At 28.1% G+C, this 22,421-nt stretch overlaps 1 protein-coding gene across 1 annotated transcript in view; it reads left to right on the top strand.

The window, feature by feature from the left end:
- LOC103580770 (hemicentin-2) overlaps positions 1–21,749 on the top strand; it is a 167,709-nt gene extending 145,960 nt beyond the window's left edge. Inside the window, exons 7-12 of the mRNA XM_014441311.1 lie at positions 2,901–3,060; positions 4,410–4,766; positions 7,981–8,265; positions 13,590–13,829; positions 21,253–21,365; positions 21,528–21,749. Coding sequence (XP_014296797.1) covers positions 2,901–3,060; positions 4,410–4,766; positions 7,981–8,265; positions 13,590–13,829; positions 21,253–21,365; positions 21,528–21,608 — 1,236 coding nt within the window. The 3' untranslated portion in view covers positions 21,609–21,749. The remainder of the gene's footprint in view (positions 1–2,900; positions 3,061–4,409; positions 4,767–7,980; positions 8,266–13,589; positions 13,830–21,252; positions 21,366–21,527) is intronic.
- The last annotated feature ends 672 nt before the right edge of the window (positions 21,750–22,421 follow it).

Here is a 22,421-nt window from a genome sequence, read left to right as displayed (position 1 = left end):
TTGAAAAATTATCGTAAAACAAAAAGTAAACAGAGATAAGTGTTTCCGGTAAATTTTTTTGAAAAAGTAAAGCACACGGAAGCAGAATTTTTCATTACTTTATGTTTCAAATTACCACCACTTCTCAAATACTAAACCGATTCTTTAAATTTTTGAACTAGTTCATGAAAATTACCTAAAGGATAAATATATAAAATTTTATAATAATCCTTCAAGAAGAACTTTGAAAAATATCATAATGACAATGTTTCCGATGAAAAAAGATTTTATATAACTGTATACAGTTACATATAGATTACATACAATCGGATGAAGGTGATGCATAATTATATAAAATTCTTATATAATTATATAAAATTGTATATAATTATATATAATTTATACGAATACAGTGTGTAACTATATACAAATGTATATAATTGTATACAATTACATAGAACTGTATATAATTATATGTAATCTATACAAGTACGGTATGTAATTGTATACAAATATATGTAATTATATGGAATTGTATATAAATATATATAATCTATCCGAATATAGTATGTAATTATATGCAAATGTATATAATTGTATAAAATCACATAGAATCGTATATAATTATATGCAATCTATACAAGTACAGTATGTAATTGGATATAAATACATATCATTGCATGTGATTATGTAAAATTGTATATAATTATACATGATCTATACAAATACAAAATTTAATTATATACAAATGTATATATTTGTATACAATTACATAGAATTGTATATAATTATATGTAATCTATACAAGTACAGTATGTTATTGTATACAAATACATAAAATTGTATGTACTTAGATAAACTTGTATATAATTATATATAATCTTTACGAATGCAGTATTTAATTATATACAAACGTATATAATTGTATACAATTACATAGAACTGTATATAATTATATGTAATCTATACAAGTACAGTATGTAATTGTATACAAATATATGTAATTATATGCAAATGTATATAATTGTATAAAATCACATAGAATTGTATATAATTATATGCAATCTATACAAGTACATCATGTAATTGGATATAAATACATATAATTGCATGTGATTATGTAAAATTGTACATAATTATACATGATCTATACAAATACAAAATTTAATTATATACAAATGTATATATTTGTATACAATTACATAGAATTATATATAATTATATGTAATCTATACAAGTACATAGAATTATATATAATTATATGTAATCTCTACAAGAACAGTATGTTATTGTATACAAATACATAAAATTGTATGTACTTAAATAAACTTGTATATAACCATATATAATCTTTACGAATACAGTATTTAATTATATACAAACGTATATAATTGTATACAATTACATAGAATTGCACATAATTATATGTAATCTATACAAGTGCAGTATGTTATTGTATACGTATGTAATCTATCCAATTTATATATACTTTTATACAATTGTATAAAATCTTCTTTCATCGGGTTATCAAAACACAAAAATCGATCATGATCGCCTGAACTGTTTTAAAAATTTTGAAAATTATCATAAAAAAAAGAAAATATAGCTTATTTTATGAGCTTTGACTTTCTTTGCACACAATAGAATATATTTTTTTATCAAAAAGTTAGCTACAAAAAAAGTCGCAGAAGTAGCATTTCTTGTTGTTTTTGGAAATTCGAATGTTCAGCGTTTTTGAACTAGTTAACCGATTATACTCACTTTCGAACTTAACCGAGATAGTCGTCAATAGAATAAGTGTGTCAAGTTTTATTAAGATTCATTTATAATTTTGCATTTTTTAGGAAAAAGGTCCGGATTAGTGAATTTTTGAAAAAGTTATGGCCATTAAAAAAAAGCCATTTTTTTTTTTTACATTGATAAAAATTATTGAGGTGGGTGAAAAGATCCGGAAATTTTCTAAAAATTTTTTTTAATGGGGTAGAAAAGGAAAATAATATTTAAGGCAAATAGAAAGGCGTCAAGTTCATAAGTGATCAGGCTAGCATGGAATACCCCATATATGTACATGCATTTATAATCTTTTGAGATACTAATGGTATCTTTGAAACTTACTCGACAAATCATGATAAATGACTATGATATTTTTGAAAATTTCCCATCAGAACAAATGCAATAGATGGATTTCTATGAAATCGACTAAAAATGCAATAGTTGAAAAATTAAGTTACATTTTTCTATTCATATGAATTTAGAAAAACCCGGGCAAAATGAAATACTGGGATAGAAAATGATTTTGTGATTTTTTGAATCGTAACCCATTTTATTTTTTCCAGTTTTCAGTAAAACGATACAGATAATGAAGGCTGACAGTAAAAAAATGATTTTTTTTTTAATTTAACTAAAAATTTCAGTAAAAAAAGTTTAGCTTCGTAACAAAGATCGTGTCTCATTTTGACCCACGTTTCTGTATATTCACTTTGATACTTTTTCCAATATTTTTTTTACAATAAATATAATTAAATTTTTATTTTACCGATAATATGTATATGAAAATTTATTGAAGTACATTTTTATTACTACAAATAAAAAATTAAACCAGCTTGAAAAGTTCTTTTTTTTATTTGATCATTTTTTTTTTTATTATTGGTCAAATAAAATTGACGAGTACTCAATATAGTTTGGACAAAGCTATAATAATTATTTTATAAAGGTAAAAAAATCTCTGAACTAAATCATGCATACGAAAGTATTTATTGTTTTAATAAAAAAACATAAATAAATAAATAAAAAAAAAAAATAATTCATTCGATGGATGAGAATCCGATTATTTTTCACTTTATAATATTACCACAAAAAGCTACCAAAGCTGCTCACAGTAGGAATTGATTAATCATATATATATACATATATGTTTACAGGGTAAAAAATTACATCACAATATAACAGGTGGTATTGTGCTGACAGATCACTCTCTAGTGCTCCAGGGCATTACCCGCAATTCAGCTGGTGACTATGTTTGTTCAGCGACAAATGATGAAGGTGATTCGACATCAAACATTATCCAGCTTGACGTTATGTGTAAGTATGGTTGTAAATCATTAAATACACTGGTAAAAAAACTATCTTGATTAAAAAAAAATTTTGTTTTTAAAAAAGTGATTATTGTTTCTGTTTTTAATTGTTTCAAGTGAAGAAATAAGTTCATGAACAAAAAAATTTAAATTCTTGGATGGAGAAAAAAATTCTTTGTTAGAGAATTTTATTCTTCAATGAAGTACTTTTCATTTTGAAACAAAATACTGATACATTTCGCTAAAGAATGTCTTGCTCTTGGATTAAGATAGGGGAGAGTGGGGTCAATTGAACCAAAGGGCAATTGAACCAGTAAGTTTAAAAAATCGAAAAAATATAAAAATTAGTCGTCCTTGGAATTATATTTTAATATACTAAACCTTAGTGTGACCAAAATTTCGAAACAGTATGATGATTTAATTTTAAAAAATTCAAGTTTTTGGGTTTTTCGGCATCTGAACTTTACTTCAGCTCTTGACAAACGGTTTAATAATTTGTTAATTTTCAAATGTAATCTTAAAATTTTTTTTGTAATACCTTCATACATATATTGGTCATAAATTTCTAACTTTACTTCTAGTAAAATAGTTCTTGAATATTTTTTTTTAAACTAATTATTTGAATAAAATCATATAGGGTCAATTGAACCAGTACCCTCGGGAACGGTTGAATCACACGAATCACACTGTGAGTATCAGACATGCGCGCGCATCTTGACAGAATGTAAAAACGAGCTAAACTAACCAAGAAAAAAAATAATTATATTGACAGAAGTTTTAAAAGTGATTGTTATAACATATAATGTCATATAAAATAATAAATATTATTAGAAGTGTTGTAATTTTAGTTTTAAGCTGTAATGAATAATAAATTATTCATTAAAGTCATTCGTTTGTGGTTCTAATACTTTTGGTTCAATTGTTCCCGACTAGTGGTTCAATTGCCCCCGCAAAGGGGACGATTGAACCATTTGATGCAGTTGTACAATTCCGTATTTATTAAAAATTTTCATCATTTAAGTTGTGTGCTTATGAGAAATGATAGTCTATATAATAAATTATAATTTCGTAAAAAAAAAATTATCATTTTGCTTTTATTCATATAAAAAAAAAATGTCAAAGTATTTTTGGTTCAATTGACCCCACTCTCCCCTACTTTGAAAACATCTTACGGAGATATAAAATTTGAGGGCCAAGAAAATCTAAATCAAGACAAGAATTTTTTAAAGCAAGAAAATTAGCTCTCTTTAGAAATAAATTCTTGGCTCAAGAAAATATTTCTTGAGTCAATATAAATTTTCTATCAGTGTACGTATAGATAAAATATATTAATAATTTTATTATGTTATCAATCAGTTGCGCCAACTTGTAAGCGTGTAGTAAACTTTGACATTGTGTCATCAAAGTCCTTTGGAAAGTCAACCCCATTTTCATTCAACGTGCCTGAACAACTACATGGCGCTTTAAAGCACGAGATGATCAGTCTGGTCTGTGAGGTCGATGCTAACCCAACTTTAGTCACCTTTCGCTGGACTTTCAATAGCAGTAGTGAGATACGAGATATTTCACCAAGTAAATTTACCACCGACAGCACTATCAGTCGACTTAACTACACTCCTGTTACTGACATGGATTACGGGACTATCGGCTGCTGGGCCAGTAATAATATAGGAGAATCTAAAGAGCCCTGTTTTTATCAAGTCATTGCTGCAGGTTTGTTACTAAATTATATTTAGTTAAATAACAATATGAAACAATTAATTCAAGTACATCTACACCAAAAAAAAAAAATTAACTCATAATTCCAATAGTTCCGGGTGTACATGTGTGAGTGTGTGTTTGTGGGCTTAGGTATATATGTAGTTGTATGCTGATTTAGTATTCACAACACGAGCTGAATCAGCTCGAATTACTTGTCCAATATCAAACAGCTCAAAGAGACACGGTCAACCGCATGTACAAGCATATAAAATAAATGAATAAAATAAAATATAAAATTACCTTCATTCACTGGAGAGACCTTAAAAATTAAACTTAAACGAGTTTTATTTAAATTAATAAAAGAAAATAATAATAATAACATCCGGGTAAAATAAATTATATATATACTGGCCACAAAAATTAAGGGATGTAAAAAAAATTCCAAATTTTTTAGTAATTTTTAACATGCTGTAACTTGACAAAAAATGGTCGTGGAGTAAAAATAAAAGAAGCAAATTGTAGCCTGGTTTCTAGTTTTTAGATGTGGACTTGATTATTTTTTATCATGCACGGGTCTGGAGTAACCCTAAGCAAACCAACGCAAAAAAAATTTCCAAATTTTTGCTCGTCTTCAAAAAAGTCTATGGGTTTCAATAAATTTCATATTATATTCTGATCTTAAAACACTTTCAAGAATTTTCATGCCCTTTAATTTGCCGCTCTTAAAAAGTCTCTACGATGATTTGGGGTCGGGTTATGATTGATCAAAGCCAAAAATCCATTTATTTGTATTTATATATTATTATAGATAGGAAATGTTATATATATATATATATAAAATCATATATAAATTATATATAATTGTATGTAATTGCATACAATTATACATAATTTTTTTCACCTAAATAATAATATTATTCGGGTAAAAAAATGATATATAATTATACATAGGAAATGGCCCAATATAGTTTTATAAAATTATATATATGAATAATCGTTTTTTATTTATAGTCGTATATAAATTATATGTATTTATATTTGGATATTTTTCATATATAATTATATATAATTTTTTTTACTCGAATAATAATATCCGGGTAAAAAAATGATCTATAATTTTATGTAGGAGAGGGCTTAATGTAATTATATGAAATTATATATAACTATAAATGATGGTTGTTTATATATAGTCAATTATAAATTACAGATAATTGTATATAATTATGTGCAGTTATATTTGGATATTTTTCATATATAATTATATGTAATTAGAATATATTAGGATATTTTTCCCATATAATTACATATAATTCTTTTTTATCGAGATAATAATAACAATAATAAATTAATTAATTAATAAAAAAAATATGATGAACGTTTCCATTATAGAAGTAGACCACAAAGAGAGCACTTTTTTTTGCTGAATTAAAAAATAACGTTCTTCAAAAAAAAAAGTGGTTGAAATGCACTTGTATTTGGACAATAATTATTAGATGTTTTCATTTATGTGTGTATATGTGTGGGCGGGTGGGTGTACGTTGGGGATGAAACGGCTGACGGTTTTAATTTTGACACAACACCACTTGGTTCAACTGGAATACGGGAAGTGTCAGTATTTTCGCAGATGACTACCGCTGGTATTCATGTGTTATCGTCCAGCGTATAATTGGACTCATAATTTATTCACACCATCAACTTCGTGTTATTCCTTATATGTAATTATAAAGGGGTAAAAGCGAAACATACTCGTTATTTTTCATGTTACAATATTTAGTGTCACGTTGATATTGTCACATTTATTTTCTATTTTAATTACTCCATTATACTTTCATTTGTTTGTTGTCGGAAATATATGCTAGTGTATAATTTTATCTTTTTTTTTTTTTTTTTTTTTTTTTCAGTAAATTAATTTTATTCAATTAAAATAAAAAGCAAGGACAGAAGTACAAAGATAGATCATGTAAAGATTTCATTAGCTGATAAATTATTTCAACGTCGTGTTATTATATTTCATTTAAAAATCTGTTGTCTCTTATTGCTTGTTCATTTCATAGGTTATTCAAATAGAAAATTTCGAAAAAAGATTTGTTGCCGGTATATCTTGTTTTTAGGCTTTGTGCATCGAGAATCTTTATATGGAAATACTGGATGGTCATGGTGGGGCAAGATAAACAACGCGAAAATAACTAATCATTTTCATTTTTTTAACTGATTACCGATGAAACAAGATTATATACAATTGAATAGAAAAAATAGCCCGATCCACTTGCATACAATTGTCTATAATTATATCTTATTTGTATATCATATATATAATTACATATTGTATTTATATAGATTATATATAATTATATAAAATTCGATATAATTGTATTCAAATATATACATTTGTATACAATCACATACTGAATTCGTATAGATTATATATAATTATATACAATTCTATATAATTGTATATAATTATATAAAAATTTTATATAATTATGTATAACTTTTATCCAATTGTATATAATTCATATATAACTGTATATAGTTATATAAAATATCTTTCATCGGGTTGAAATAAAATCCATACATATTTTTTCTGTGTATGAGATTTTTATGAAGAAGAAAAAAAACGTCTCTAGCACAATCAAATTCTTATTAAGAAAGTTAATTTAAAAAAAAAAGTCGTTCATTCTTGTCAGAGCATTGTGTCTCTTACTTTACTTTAGTTGCCTCGATATGTTAATTTGAAGGGGTTAGAACTGAAGGGTCCTAGTGTTAAAAAAAACGAAAAGTGTCGTGGAACACCCAGTTGAACGTAATTCCTTTCACTATAAGACGTGTATTAACACTTATATAACAGGTATAATGAAATCAATTAACAACGTTTGAGAGTAATTAAGTGAAAAATTTTAAAAATTAATGAACGAATATATTTAGGGCGTTCTCAAACTATGCCTCCCACTTTTTAACAAAAAACGGCTCTTATTTTGATTTAGTAAATCAATTCTAAATCAAGATTTATTTTTGACCCGGGTTTTCATTTAATACACAGTAGACTCTCGCCATGACGCTTCACACATCTGCATATTTTTGTACGTGTAAATGGCGCGAGACACTACCGCGTCTCCTAATTACTCTCAATGTTATTGATTCATTTCATTGTACCTGTGATTTAATATCGATATAAATTAATGTATATGAGTAGATAATTAATTAATAACACATTAAACTCTCGTAGAATCTTCTTTGGACGCAGGGAAACCGTACCCATTGCAAAATTGCACCGCACATAACAACAGCAATACAAAAATTCGAATATCATGTACTGAAGGATTTGATGGAGGACTTCCACAGAAATTCGTTGCCGTAATGGACGATCGTAGATGGGAATCTACGAGTCCTAACTGGGTATTGGAAATTTATAAGCCAACTACTGTTGCACTGTATGCCGTTAATATCAAAGGATCCAGTGATCCCGTTATTCTAGACGACATTGGCCTAAAAGGGGTCGCCAAATTTACTGGTAATTATCAATTTACTTCCGATTCCAATAACATTACAATTTCATTTGCATGAATTTTTTTTTTCAACTTCTCGCTAGGAATTTTTGTTTTAGTCTTAAAAACGGATATTATTTCAAGCATTCGCTAATATCACCGATTATTTTTAATTTGAATAGTTAATGTCCGTTAGTATCTTTTTAACAATGCTGTACTTTTTAAACAGTCAATACTACATTTAAAGGCTTAATGTCTCTCTAACAATACCTTCTAGTATGTAAATGATCTCTTCAAATGGTTTCATAGCATATAATAAAATAAATGTATAGTTATTCAAGCTAATGTATTTATTTTGGAGCCAAGTTGGCGTTGACACTATAAAACATTTTAACACGAAACTTGCATCGTTAGATACAGTATTGCCCAAGGCTGCTATTTTTATCTTCATTTTGTTTATGTCCAATATATTTTATTTATTTAGGTTCGCTATGCATTCAATTTGTTTTTGCGCGAGTCATGTATTATTTATTGCTTTTTATTTTTTTTTTTTTTTTTTCGAAGAAATAAATTCTAATTATATCAAATATATTATTTATAAATGCAGTAGTGAATCGTTGATTTTTTTCTTTTTTGTGATTGTGATAATTATTTATAAATTTAATAAATTTTATTACTTTTATAATGAAATCAAGTGTTGAGATTTTCCGGATAGGGTCGAGATAATTATGTATTTCTGAAATTCAGGATTAATTGTGCAATTTTCATCCCATCTAGAAAAATAGGGCAGCAAAAAAATCATTATAAAAAAAAATTATTTCACACACCTCGAACGCGAAGCGGAGAGGTTGTGTTTTATAACGGCCTTGTCGTCAAGCGATTTTTTCACATTAAGCTGGATATATTATTTTCATATCACACTTACACGTTATAAAAAGCACATTAATCTAAAGGGGAAACACTAATTAATAAGACTGATACTTTCATTAAGTTGTCCAATACGTATTATAATAAAAAAAAGTTTAATAAAAAATATGTATCGTGGACGTCAGTTAGTCTATAGTCCAAAAAAAGTCTGTGGTACGGATATCTCGTAAACGGCTTGACAAAATGACTTTATTTTTTTTTCACTGTCTTCAGAATTATGCAAAGAAGGACCTTTTCGAAAATCACTACTGTAGTCCTTCTCGTTTTTTTTATAATAAATCATTTCGGTTAAAACCGGCACCATGTAAACAAACACACACAGCAGCCATTTTTTTATTTTATCGGAAATGTTTTCTTTTGTCATCGAACTTTGCTGGTATCATAAGGTTCTACTTTACCATCAGATAATTTGTTTTTGTTGCCAACTATCATAGAATCAACTAAATTAAAAAAAAAAAAAGACGAATTTCTTTCTAGATGTTTATTAAAAAATTTTGTAATTAAAAATGAAAATTAATAATTTATATATTTTATTGTAACATGAACGTTCAAGACGTGCACTTTTGGATTTTCTAAATTTTTTTAATTTTGCATTTAGTGAATTTGTTTAAAAAAAAAAGCTTAAACAAAAATTATTATACACCCTCTTTAAGGGAAGTTATCTTTTTAACACTTCTTTACATCTATGGTTTTAGCGGGACAGAGCTGATAGTGTAGAAAACCATAATCTTATTCTTAATTCGTTGAATTTATTGAAACAGGGTAATTGGTATTAATGCTGTAATATGCTATCAATGAAATTTTCTCGACTAATATATGCATCGATTAATGTGCCCAATACATAACAAAAAGTGAGTGACGTTCATTTTAACTAGAATGAATTTACGAGGAATGACGGCTAGTAATAGTACCAACGCGTTTAGACGCAATGTTCTACCATCAGCTTCGAACGTTAATGGTATTATAACTATATCCAAGGAATTTTCGTCGTATCGCTACGAGTACGATAGACCACGATAAAACCACGAGTCACTCGATAAAATGTATATATATATATATATATATATATATATATATATATATATATATATATATATATATATATATATATATATATATATATACAGAGTTCATGTGGTTGGTCATAATATGTTTTAATGGAAACTCTAATAGTAAGAATTATAATTTGAACAAAAAAAAATGTTTAGTCAATTTTTCATTGACAATAGAGAATCAAATTTATTTAAGCCTTGATTTATGTCAAAATGACAACAACTATGGCAATAAAAACAATTTGAAAAACGATTAACCCTATGAGCCAACCCCGAAGTTATCTTCTGCTTTCAAACTCACCCGGGTCGAATAATTTGATCTGTTTTTCGTCTAATTGGACTATTTGATCTGTTTTTGATCTTTTACAAAATTTTAAGCTGTTTTCGACCTGTTCTTTTCAAAAACAATTGAATCACGGGCAAACCAAACTAGATTAATTCTTGAACTTTAAAAAATTTTAGTTCTGAAAATTTGCAAGGACAAGAGTAGATTAAATCATTGACTCGTAATATTTTTATTTATGGGCAATATTTATAAAAAAAATATTAAGTTACAGAATTGATTATGTTTTGTTTACTATTTATTTAGTATCTTTTGTTTAAAAATGTCGGCAGTTAATGAAAGTTTGACAGCTTAATTTTTAGTTGTCTTGACTGAATGTCTATAGCATTGAATAAGAGTGATAAAATAACTCCTAAAATGTCTAAAAATTTTTTCTTATTTACTGGATAAAATCAAAAATATTTTGGTATTAGAAAACATCAGAATTCTTGTGACATCTTATTATGGAAGCGCATTAGCGTTTCAAATATTAAGAAAATTAAAATAAATTTATAAATCTAGATTATTATTATTATTTATATTTTTAAAAAGTCCTGTTTTAGATCTAAAAGCGATTAAAAACAGACTAAAAATTATAGTGAATAAAGTTTGTTTTTGTCCTTAAAAACAATTGAATACAGACTAATAATTATAACAAAAAAAGTCTGTTTTTAGTATAAGCCCGATTTAAAACTGACTAAGTATCATACGAAAATAAGTCTGATATTGGCCTAGATAAGGAATAGTACGGGCAAAAACAGATCAAATTCCTATATAGAATAAATACGATTTATAAATTTGAATTAAAGAAAAATATTTGAACTTATCATTTGCTTTAACACAGATCTAATTTCTTGACCCGGGGCAGAGAGCTCGAAATTATTATTTGGAAATTCTTGAGTTCTTCGACCTTAAAGACTCTTGAACCAAAAACAATAAGTCATTTCGCACAAAAAAAGTAACTTTTGTCCGACGAACAAATCGACCGAGCATGCTTTGCGGCAATCAGATGGACTTTATAAAACTTAGCTTTGATTAAATTTTGCAGGAAATTGATTAAGTGGTTAAGGAAAGCTTCCTAGAGCATCAAAACTTCGACATCTGATGATATCCCAATTTTTTAAATTCGAAACAAAACCTATAACTTTCTCTTTTTTTTAATTTTCAACTTTTGTAGCAGAAAGTGAAAATTATAAGTATCCATAAATAGAATCAAATGACTATCAAGATGTAAATGCTAATGTAAATGTTGTTATATGATGAGATATTTGAAGCCTAAACCGGAAATCGGTTCATCTCCATAGATAAATAATCGGTTTAATGTTGTTATTATTAGCCTGAGAGACAGAGAAGACCGCTAATATATACATATTAAGTTTCGTGCATGCAGATATATAGAAACCAATTTTGAGACTGTAACATAGTCTGGAGACTAGATGGTGGCCAGCCCACTACCACTACGCCAGACTAGCAAGAGAACCACGCCAAATTTATGAGCTATTATTATGCATTCTGTTTTCTCTCTTCTTGCTCTGAGTAAAACACCACCCCTCATGCAAAGTGCCTTGCTGCAATACGGAAGCATCTAGTATATGTACGTCCAAATAACCGGAAATGCTTCTTCTCAACATTAGATAGTATACTATAGCACATACATGTATACGTCTATACATATGTACAATTTAAACAAAAACTTTATATGTATATTTATTTATATATATTATATATATATATATATTTACATTAAATGCTAATTCAAATGTTTTAATAGACATTTATGTAAATAATTGGATTGTACAATTTAATTTAATTACAATGTGGTAATATTTTGTCGTTATTAATTATCATATACAGTATCAGGTTAATATTAATTAATATGTGTCTAGTTTTCGTTGAGTAATTTTTCTATGGTTATTTTCGGATTTAATTAAACGAATGTTTTATTTTGTAAGCAGACATAATTGAAATTTATCAGGTTTATTATTACTATAGTTATTGTTATTATTTGACTTTGAACGTTTTGAACCCTATTAGAATGATTTTGATAATTATTAATTAATAATTACTTTTGATAGACATGAAGAAGAAACTCTATGATACCTTACGAAGTACTTTTACAAAATTACAAAGAAGTTGCCATGAAAATTACATGAAATAAAGTAAAATTCAAACGTACCGTAAAAAATAACAAAAAAAAGTTTGGAAAATCCAAAAGTGCAAACTTCAAACGTTTATGTTACAATAAAATATATAAATCATTAATTTTCATTTTTAATTACAAAATTTTTTAACGAACATCTAGAAAGAAATTCGTCTTTTTTTTTTTAATTTAGTTGATTCTATGACAGTTGGCAACAAAAATAAATTATCTGATGGTAAAGTAGAACCTTATGATATCAGCAAAGTTCGATGATAAAAAAAAAACATTCCCGATAAAATAAAAAAATGGCTGCTGTGTGTGTTTGTTTACATGGTGCCGGTTTTAACAGAAATGATTTATTATAAAAAAAACGAGAAGGACTACAGTAGTGATTTTCGAAAAGGACCTTCGTTGCATAATTCTGAAGACAGTAAAAAAAAAATAAAGTCATTTTGTCAAGCCGTTTACGAGATATCCGTGCCATGGACTTTTTTTGGACTACAGACTAACTGACATCCACGATATATATTTTTTATTGAACTTTTTTTTTATTATAATACGTATTGGACAAGTCAATGAAAGTATCAGTCTTATTAATTAGTGTTTCCTCTTTAGATTAATGTGCTTTTTATAACGTGTAAGTGTGATATGAAAATAATATATCCAGCTTAATGCGAAAAAATCGCTTGACGACAAGGCCGTTATAAAACACAACCTCTCCGCTTCGCGTTCGAGGAGTGCAAAAAAAACACAATAATTGATAAACATAAAAATTTATCGGATTTAGGCTTGAATATCATTAACATCACTGAGATAAGATAGCATTGCATTACTATTGATCTAAACTACACAGCTATACTTCTAATTATTATTATTATTATTATTATTATTATTCATTTCTATTTGAAGGTGACTCAACGTCGTCAGTGGATATGTCACCAATTTTGATTGGTTTGGGTGGTACAGCAACAGGATTGGGTCTCATTGTTACGGGTGTACTAATGGCATTGTGGAGACGACATGCAGCGACACCTACTAAACCAAAACAATCACAACAACCAACTATTTCTACATTCACTGGCAAGGGAGAAGAAGAAGATGGCAATCCTGATATTATACCTACTACTGTTTTAAGTAATCATTTATCAGGTATTATATACACTTTAATACGAATTCATACTACATGCCCGTATAACGCATTCGGGAGCCACTCTCATACTAAAACTTTTTACAGTGTGCACAACAAAAACATTAAATTATTTATTGGTTATGATGACATAGTTTTTATTCGAATGTTTTATACTACGGTACAATATAAAATGTTGTTTCATGATGCAGTTGGTGTAAGTCATATAAAAGTTTGTGACTCATTGAAACCATAGGTACTAATGATAGAAAATGAAAAACTACTTATTCAACTTTATAATAAGCGTGAAAGTTTTCCTTATCCACTACTTGTAATTTTTAAAAATTATTCGGCGTGAATATATAAAGGGAGCTCGTAATTATTTACGTAGTGTATATATAGTCGTTCCGAAAAAAGTTTGGGATTTTTTCCCACCATTATTCTTTCTCTCTCTATTATAATATTCTGAAAAAGACATTCTGTGCATGCGCAAATTCAAATATTGTGGTAGAGAAGAAATAATTGCGGTAGAGCAACATCTTAACGTTCATGTGCGACGACTGCATCATGAGATAATAACCTTCGAGGCCATACCCTAAAAAATTTCACAAAAGTTCAATCGTTAGCGCAATTCCTGGATTGTGTTTAATTATACGTAACATCTAATTATAAATATATTTTTTTAAGATTTTAATTACCATTTATCAAATCTCAGCCAATATATTCAGATAGTTAGCGCTTCTTATAAAATTTATTTACTGTGGGTTCAAACTTTTAGGATATTGATGTAAATGATTGTCCGAGTGAAAGCTTAAGATTTATTCCTATTGCAATTCTTTCCCCACCACCACAGATTCAAACCTGCGCATGCGCAGAATATCATTTTTCAGAATATTATAATGAAGGAGAAAAGAACTATGGTGGGAGAAAAATCCCAAGCTCTCTCTGGAGCCACTATAAACAGCAAAAGACCTAACCTTGTTAGGTTATGTTGTTTTTTTATAAACAATATTTTTCCAAACTCCATATTCATTCCACATTCACGCTACAAATTTTTTACAGTGTACGATCTTTTATATCATAAAATAGATATATTTTTGAAGGCTGCATATTTTTTCTTAAAATTAATGGAGGTTCGAAAAAGAATAAAAATAGATTCGCACGGTAATTTTGTATCCGTATTAAATTAAACGATAGTATGCCTTATACATAGAATAAGTTAATAAATATTTTATATGGTACCTCAATAAAAGTATACTACCTTATTCTCCATATAAATATTTTTGTTCAAGCAATAGTCGTAAACTTCAATAGCTAATCAAAACTTTGAATGAACACGGTAAAGAAATTCGATAACCAGTTGATTCTGCTTTCCGCAAAAAATGTTTAGTCCAAATCGATCGATTGACAAAATCTATTTTATGCTTTTTTATCTTACTTATGTGCACCTTAAACGTCAGATAGTAGGCAGTATCAATTTATTATTTTTCAATCTAAAAACGTGCAAATCTGTGAAAAAACCGGTTTTTAAAATCAACTTTTAACCCAGAATGTCTTTTCACAAAAAATTTCCAATCTTTCAACTGAAAAGTAAAGAGAAAAAAATAGATATTCTTGTAAGAAGAAAGTTGTTCTGATAGCAAGTGACATTATTAAAACGTCGGATTTCTCAAAAAGAAAAAAAAAATTTTCAAACATTTGCTGTACACTTTTAAAGTAAGTCCATAAAAAAAAGTTATCAAAAGACTTAAACGCTGCAGATCTAAAAATTTTATCTCAAGTTTTCCGCTCTCAATATCCAATAATAAAAGTTATTCTCAGAATGACAAATCAAGTTACGATTGAATTTAAATTCAATATTGTAAATTTGTGTGTCGAGAGTAAAGTGAACAGAACCAAACTAAATGCCGCTTAAGTTTATGCCTATCGAGCCAAACTATTATCTATATATACGTTTTTCCAGAAGATAACCTCAGTACTCACTCTAACAAAAAGTTATACATCACAAGTCATGCTACCCTTAGGAGGGTAAAGTCTACTTCTCCGCGAGATTAGCTAAGACTCGTTACTCTCAACAGTCACTTCAAAAATACATTCATTACTCACTCATTCATTCACTTTCTTACTTTTATCTTTTATAGTACTCTTCTCAAGTTAAAACTTTCTCGCACCTACTCTTGAAGTACTTAGCGGTTTAATTCGCCAAAAGATTCACGCTCTATTCAAAATATACAGAATAACTTTGATTATACTGTGGTAACAGATTGACGACATCATTTAATAAAATTACTAAATACATTCCATTATCATCTAATCATCTGTTATAATAACTAATAAGTTATGCTTTTCTTTATGATACTAATAATAAAGACATGGCTTTTGCTTTAATCACAAGTTTGAAAATTATTTTATTATTGTTGAGATTTTAAAATATTACTGTGAAACTTTAACATCACTAGAAAGTGAAACTGCGCTTCTTAATTTCAATGAATAAGTTGTGTTCGAGTTGCCCCTTACGGAAAAACACTAATCAACATTAATGCTTCAACTTTTTTGTGCACTAATGATTTAGTGTCATTAGTGCCGATCGTGCGTTTAGTGCCATTAGTGTGTTTCATGTCATTGATTGGAATTTCACAGCAGTGTAGTACTGACTATTCAGATTACTAATGAACACTGTTGAAACCTGGTTAACACATCACTTCCAGTAATATTGTAAGATTTATTACTCAGACTAGTGATGATCGTTAATTAAAAGCTGGTGAACACTAATCACTTCCAATAGTGCTGCCAGAATCAGTATTTAGAGTACTACTGATCACCAATACAACACTAATCACTTCCAACAATGTTGTAAGATTCATTAGGCAGAATACTAATGAACACTAATAGAACATTATTCAAAACTGTCTACCAATAGTGTTGCAAGATCCATTACTACTTCAACCAATCAACACTAATACAACACTATTAACACTAATCACTTCTAAAAGGGCTGCAAGATCCATTAGTCGAAGTACTACTGAATGCTAATAGAACATTATTCAAAACTAACCACTTCCAATAGTATTGCAAGATCCATTACTACTTCAACCAATCAACACTAATACAACACTATTAACACTAATCACATCCAATAGTGCTGCAATTCCATTAGTCGAAGTACTACTGAACGCTAATAGAACATTATTCAAAACTAACCACTTCCAATAGTATTGCAAGATCCATTAGTACTTCAACCAATCAACACTAATACAACACTATTAACACTAATTACATCCAATAGTGCTGCAAAATTCATTAGTCAAAGTACTAATGAACACGAATATAACATTACTCAAAACAAACCATTTCAAATAGTATTGCAAGATCCATTAGTACTCTGACTAATACAGCACTAATACAACACTATTAACACTAATCACTTCTAAAAGGGCTGCAAGATCCATTAGTCGAAGTACTACTGAATGCTAATAGAACATTATTCAAAACTAACCACTTCCAATAGTATTGCAAGATCCATTACTACTTCAACCAATCAACACTAATACAACACTATTAACACTAATCACATCCAATAGTGCTGCAATTCCATTAGTCGAAGTACTACTGAACGCTAATAGAACATTATTCAAAACTAACCACTTCCAATAGTATTGCAAGATCCATTAGTACTTCAACCAATCAACACTAATACAACACTATTAACACTAATTACATCCAATAGTGCTGCAAAATTCATTAGTCAAAGTACTAATGAACACGAATATAACATTACTCAAAACAAACCATTTCAAATAGTATTGCAAGATCCATTAGTACTCTGACTAATACAGCACTAATACAACACTATTAACACTAATCACTTCTAAAAGGGCTGCAAGATCCATTAGTCGAAGTACTACTGAATGCTAATAGAACATTATTCAAAACTAACCACTTCCAATAGTATTGCAAGATCCATTACTACTTCAACCAATCAACACTAATACAACACTATTAACACTAATCACATCCAATAGTGCTGCAAAATTCATTAGTCAAAGTACTAATGAACACGAATATAACATTACTCAAAACAAACCATTTCAAATAGTATTGCAAGATCCATTAGTACCCTGACTAATACAGCACTATAAACACTAATCACATCCAATAGTCCTGTAAGATTCACTAATAACAGTACTATAATGGTCACTTATGATTACTAATAAAACACTTATCAGCACTAATGAATTTTCAATAGTGGTCATTAGTTTTTTTTCCGTAAAGAGGGCAACACTCTTATTCTTGAAATCAAGTTCTAGTTAAGCTTAGGTTAGCATTCTACCATGAGCAAATAAACTATTTTTCTCAAATTGATATAATTAATTGCTCTTTAAGGTTTGTTCTATAGGTACAGTCTTCAGACTGCCATCTGCCTGCAATCTCGTTCACTAAGAAGCCCCTCGATTGCAAACCAGTATGGATAAAGAGAGAAAAAAAGACAATAAAATTGTCAGAAAAATGTGTAAACTGTAAAAAACGGAAGTTATCCATCCGAGATTGCAATAAAAACAATGAAATAAATTTACAATTATAATATAATATGATATAATTACAACAGTAACTTACACGAAAAAAAAACTGAGAAACGGTTGACTCTGTCGGCCATCCTCAAAGTTTCTCGCTCAGAAAACTTGAAAACGTTACAATAAGTGAACTTTTGAGCTCCTGAAGCTTCAAAAATGGTTGGACCAATAAAATATTCACTTTGCTGAGAAAAGTAATTTCTGTCCGACAATTCATGTGAACCAATCAACCAATTTGTACGTGTTTTGTAGCAATCAAAAAAGATTGTAGAAACTAAGATTCGATCAACTTAAGAAATAAATCGGTCGAGGAATTTACGATTTATGTAACGGAAACCTTAAATAAACAATTTTAATCGCTCCCACCCATCCACCCACCCAACACACACACACACACACACACACACACACACACACACACACACACACACACACACACACACACACACACACACACACAGGTAGACGGACGTTAGCTTGAAAATGGTCAGAATAGCTTCCTAGGGTCTTAAAACATCGAGATATGTTGAAAACTCGATTTTCAAAAATCGGACCTAAACCAATATCTTTTTATTGACATTTTCAATTTTTAATTTTAAATTAATTTAAACATTTTTTAATAAATTGATAATTTATAATCAATTTATTAAAAACACACATCACATTTATGATTATTAACAGGTGATATGAATCCAAAAAAAAAAGTTGCTTGAAATTTTATAGTTTGACCTTTGATATTATTTTCAGTGGTATTTCTTAGTATAGTTGAGTTTTTAATTTAATTTTAATATTTTGTTGCATAAAAGTATTATGTATAATTAATTACTTGTAGCATATATGATTTCGTATACTTCAACGAAATATTTATAATAAACACAAACGAAAGCATAACGTATCTTTTAAAAAAGTATAATGCAAATGAGACAGTAAAATATAATATAATTCGTCATGGATCCTTTGTTTCTTTAAACATATTATTCATTAGTCTAATGAATTCTTACTATAATTATAAGTAAAATATACATAATATTTATGTTAGTTGTTACCTTCAAAGGCATCTAATTAACAAAAAAAAAAAAATTGTTACTCTGATTCTTGAGCACTGACGTTTACTCAAGACGAAATGAAATTTGTAACATCAAAGATCTATGCATCTTATTGCTGTTAATTAATTTGTACTTAACATGTACCGGCTAATTTCATTTAAGTCTATTCATGTTAAAATATGTCTTAAAATTATGCTCAAAAAATATAAAGTCAACATCCCGTGCGAAAAAATTATTTTCAAACTGATTCCAAAAAAAGTCTACTTGTAGAACATCTACATTTGACACATATAAGAAAAAGTTGAACTCTTGTGATTTTAATAATAAAAAATATAGTTGATCTGAAATTCTATGCAGGCAAATTTTGAGTAAAATAAAGTTTTAAAACATAAATCATTTTTAATAACTATCATATTCAAAAGAGTGGTTGACATTACCTTAACACATTCTGACCGTCATTACAGAATACACAATGTGTTAAGTATACACCATAACGAACTTTGGTGTAAGACTGGCTCTCAAGAACTTTACACGGCCATGTAGTGTGAAATAATTTTTTATATATTCTCGGTGTGTTATCCATTCGTGTAATTTTCACACGGTGTAATCTACCTTTTTTACACTATTCCATGTTACTCGTTACAATTTGGATTAATGAGCAACAAATGATTATTGAACAATTTTAAAAAACTAGAAAGTTTTTACGCGCTGACACGCGCCTAGTATTTATAAACTCTTGTAACGTTTTGATAACTACCTTACACGCTTTCTTTATGAAAAAGTTGTTCTTTAAAATATTTATCATGAATGTCTATAGTTTCTATTATCTGCAACCGTTGCCATACCAACAGTCCCCATAGCAACTGTTACTATGACAACAGCATTCATAGCAACTGTTACTATGACAACAGCATTCATAGCAACCACTGCTATGACAACAGTTACCATGACAATGGGATCCATAGCAACCGTTGCCATAGCAACAGCTACCATAGCAACTGTTGCCATAGCAACTGCATCCATAGCAACTGTTGCCATAGCAACTGTTGCCATAGCAACAGTTACCATAGCAACCGTTACCATGACATCAGCATCCATAGCAACCGTTATTATGACAACCGTTGCCATATAAACAGTTACTATAGCAACCGTTACCATGACAGTATCCATAGCAACCGTTGCTATGACAACTATAAGCGGTGACAGAACACCAACTTTGTTAGGATAGATCAACCAATAGCTTTATTAATGGTATTTGGATATTGAATAGCATTTTAAACATTTCAATATTTTTATGATTATTATTCTTGATGAAAAATTATCATAAATTACATATTTACACGCTTGACAGGGTAAAATTTTTTAATTCACACCACTTAAATTTAACTCGATATTTGGTGTAATTTTTAAACTGAGATACATATACTACACCAAGTCAAGTATTTTTTACAATGTACAAAAAAATTGACAAAAAAAAAAAAAACATAAAATAAGTATTCCTATACATGTCTGGTACTAATTTTTAAATTTATAATTTATTCCTCGACTATTGTTACAATTACAATAAAAAATTTTTTACTGAGAATTTTTCGTAGATAAAATAAAAATTTATAGAGTTATAAAAATGTCATCTATATCTCTTATTATTATTATTATTATTATTATTATTATTATTATTATTATGATTATTATGATTATTTTGTTATTAAACTTGAAAGACAATCCAGCAGATTTAACTTCGTCCTCTAATACGAAAACTCATGAAACAATAGTTGTTACTCGATATAAAACAATTTTTTTATTTTTTTTTTTTTTTTTTTTTTTTGCAGATAAAAAACTTTCAGTTTACGGTTCTCTGCCGCGCAGGCCATGCCACCTGGAGGGTCGAGAAATGCTTCATGACTTTCTTGAAAATCCGGATTATCCTCGAGCTTCGACTAATGTAAGTATCTCAATTCAACATTAACTCTATCTCAAAAAAAAATATATAATAAAAATAATCTACAGATATAAAAAAAAAAAAGTTAGACAAGACAAATTTAAACATCAAAGTTAAAACTATGATCATAAATAATAAAAATTATAACTTTTAAATTTTTTACAGAATTTTTACAGCTTGCAAAGGCCAAGTCGTTATTCTGAAACAATTGTAAGAACATCGGCGCTTCAAGAAAGCTGTATTTGAACTTGTTTAAAAATTCGTGTCAAAATGACAAAAAAAATTCTTATACATATAAATAAATATAGGTACACATCTACATGATCACTACTCGAGCAATGAATTACTTTTGATCGAAACAGAAGAAGCCATTGAATAATTTTTAATGCGTCGTAACTTAGAATAAACTCGATATAGATATCATTCAATATGTTATTATTTTTATCCCCATGAGATAAAAATTTGTTTCGAAAACTTATATGACAGTGAACTTCAAAAATTGACACAATTCTGAACTTTCAGTTGAACATTTTTGGAACTGAAAAAATTAAAAAGTGATCAGGGACGAGATTTTTGCCATAATTTTGAAAAAAATCGTTCAAATGTTTGATATTCCGGCAACAATATTGGTTTAATAGAAAAATTTTTCATACAAAAGTTGTAGGAAATTCAATTTTCGGAAAAAAATGTCTCTTATAATCTTCTTATATGACCAATATTTCCACCGTAATTCAAAAAATAAAGATTCATAATGAATGATTCAAATTTTTATTGATTATGAAAATCTTTATTTTGAAATTACGGTGAAAATATTGATCTTATAAAAAAGTTTTTCAAGTAAAAATTGTTCAAAATTTAATTTTGTCAAAAAAATGTCTCTTATAATTTTGTTATACGACCGATACTTTCACCGTAATTCCAAAATTAAGATTCTTAATGAATGATTTGAATTTTTGTTAATTATGAAAATCTTAATTTTGAAATTACGGCTTCCTTATTAATCCTAAGAAAAAATGATATAAAACATTGTTTTCAGAAAATTAAATTTTGAACAACTTT

This window comes from Microplitis demolitor, chromosome 8, assembly GCF_026212275.2.
Source record: "Microplitis demolitor isolate Queensland-Clemson2020A chromosome 8, iyMicDemo2.1a, whole genome shotgun sequence".
NCBI lineage: Eukaryota > Metazoa > Arthropoda > Insecta > Hymenoptera > Braconidae > Microplitis > Microplitis demolitor.
Note: the sequence above shows the minus strand (reverse complement) of the source record. Positions and strands in the feature narration are given on the sequence as shown.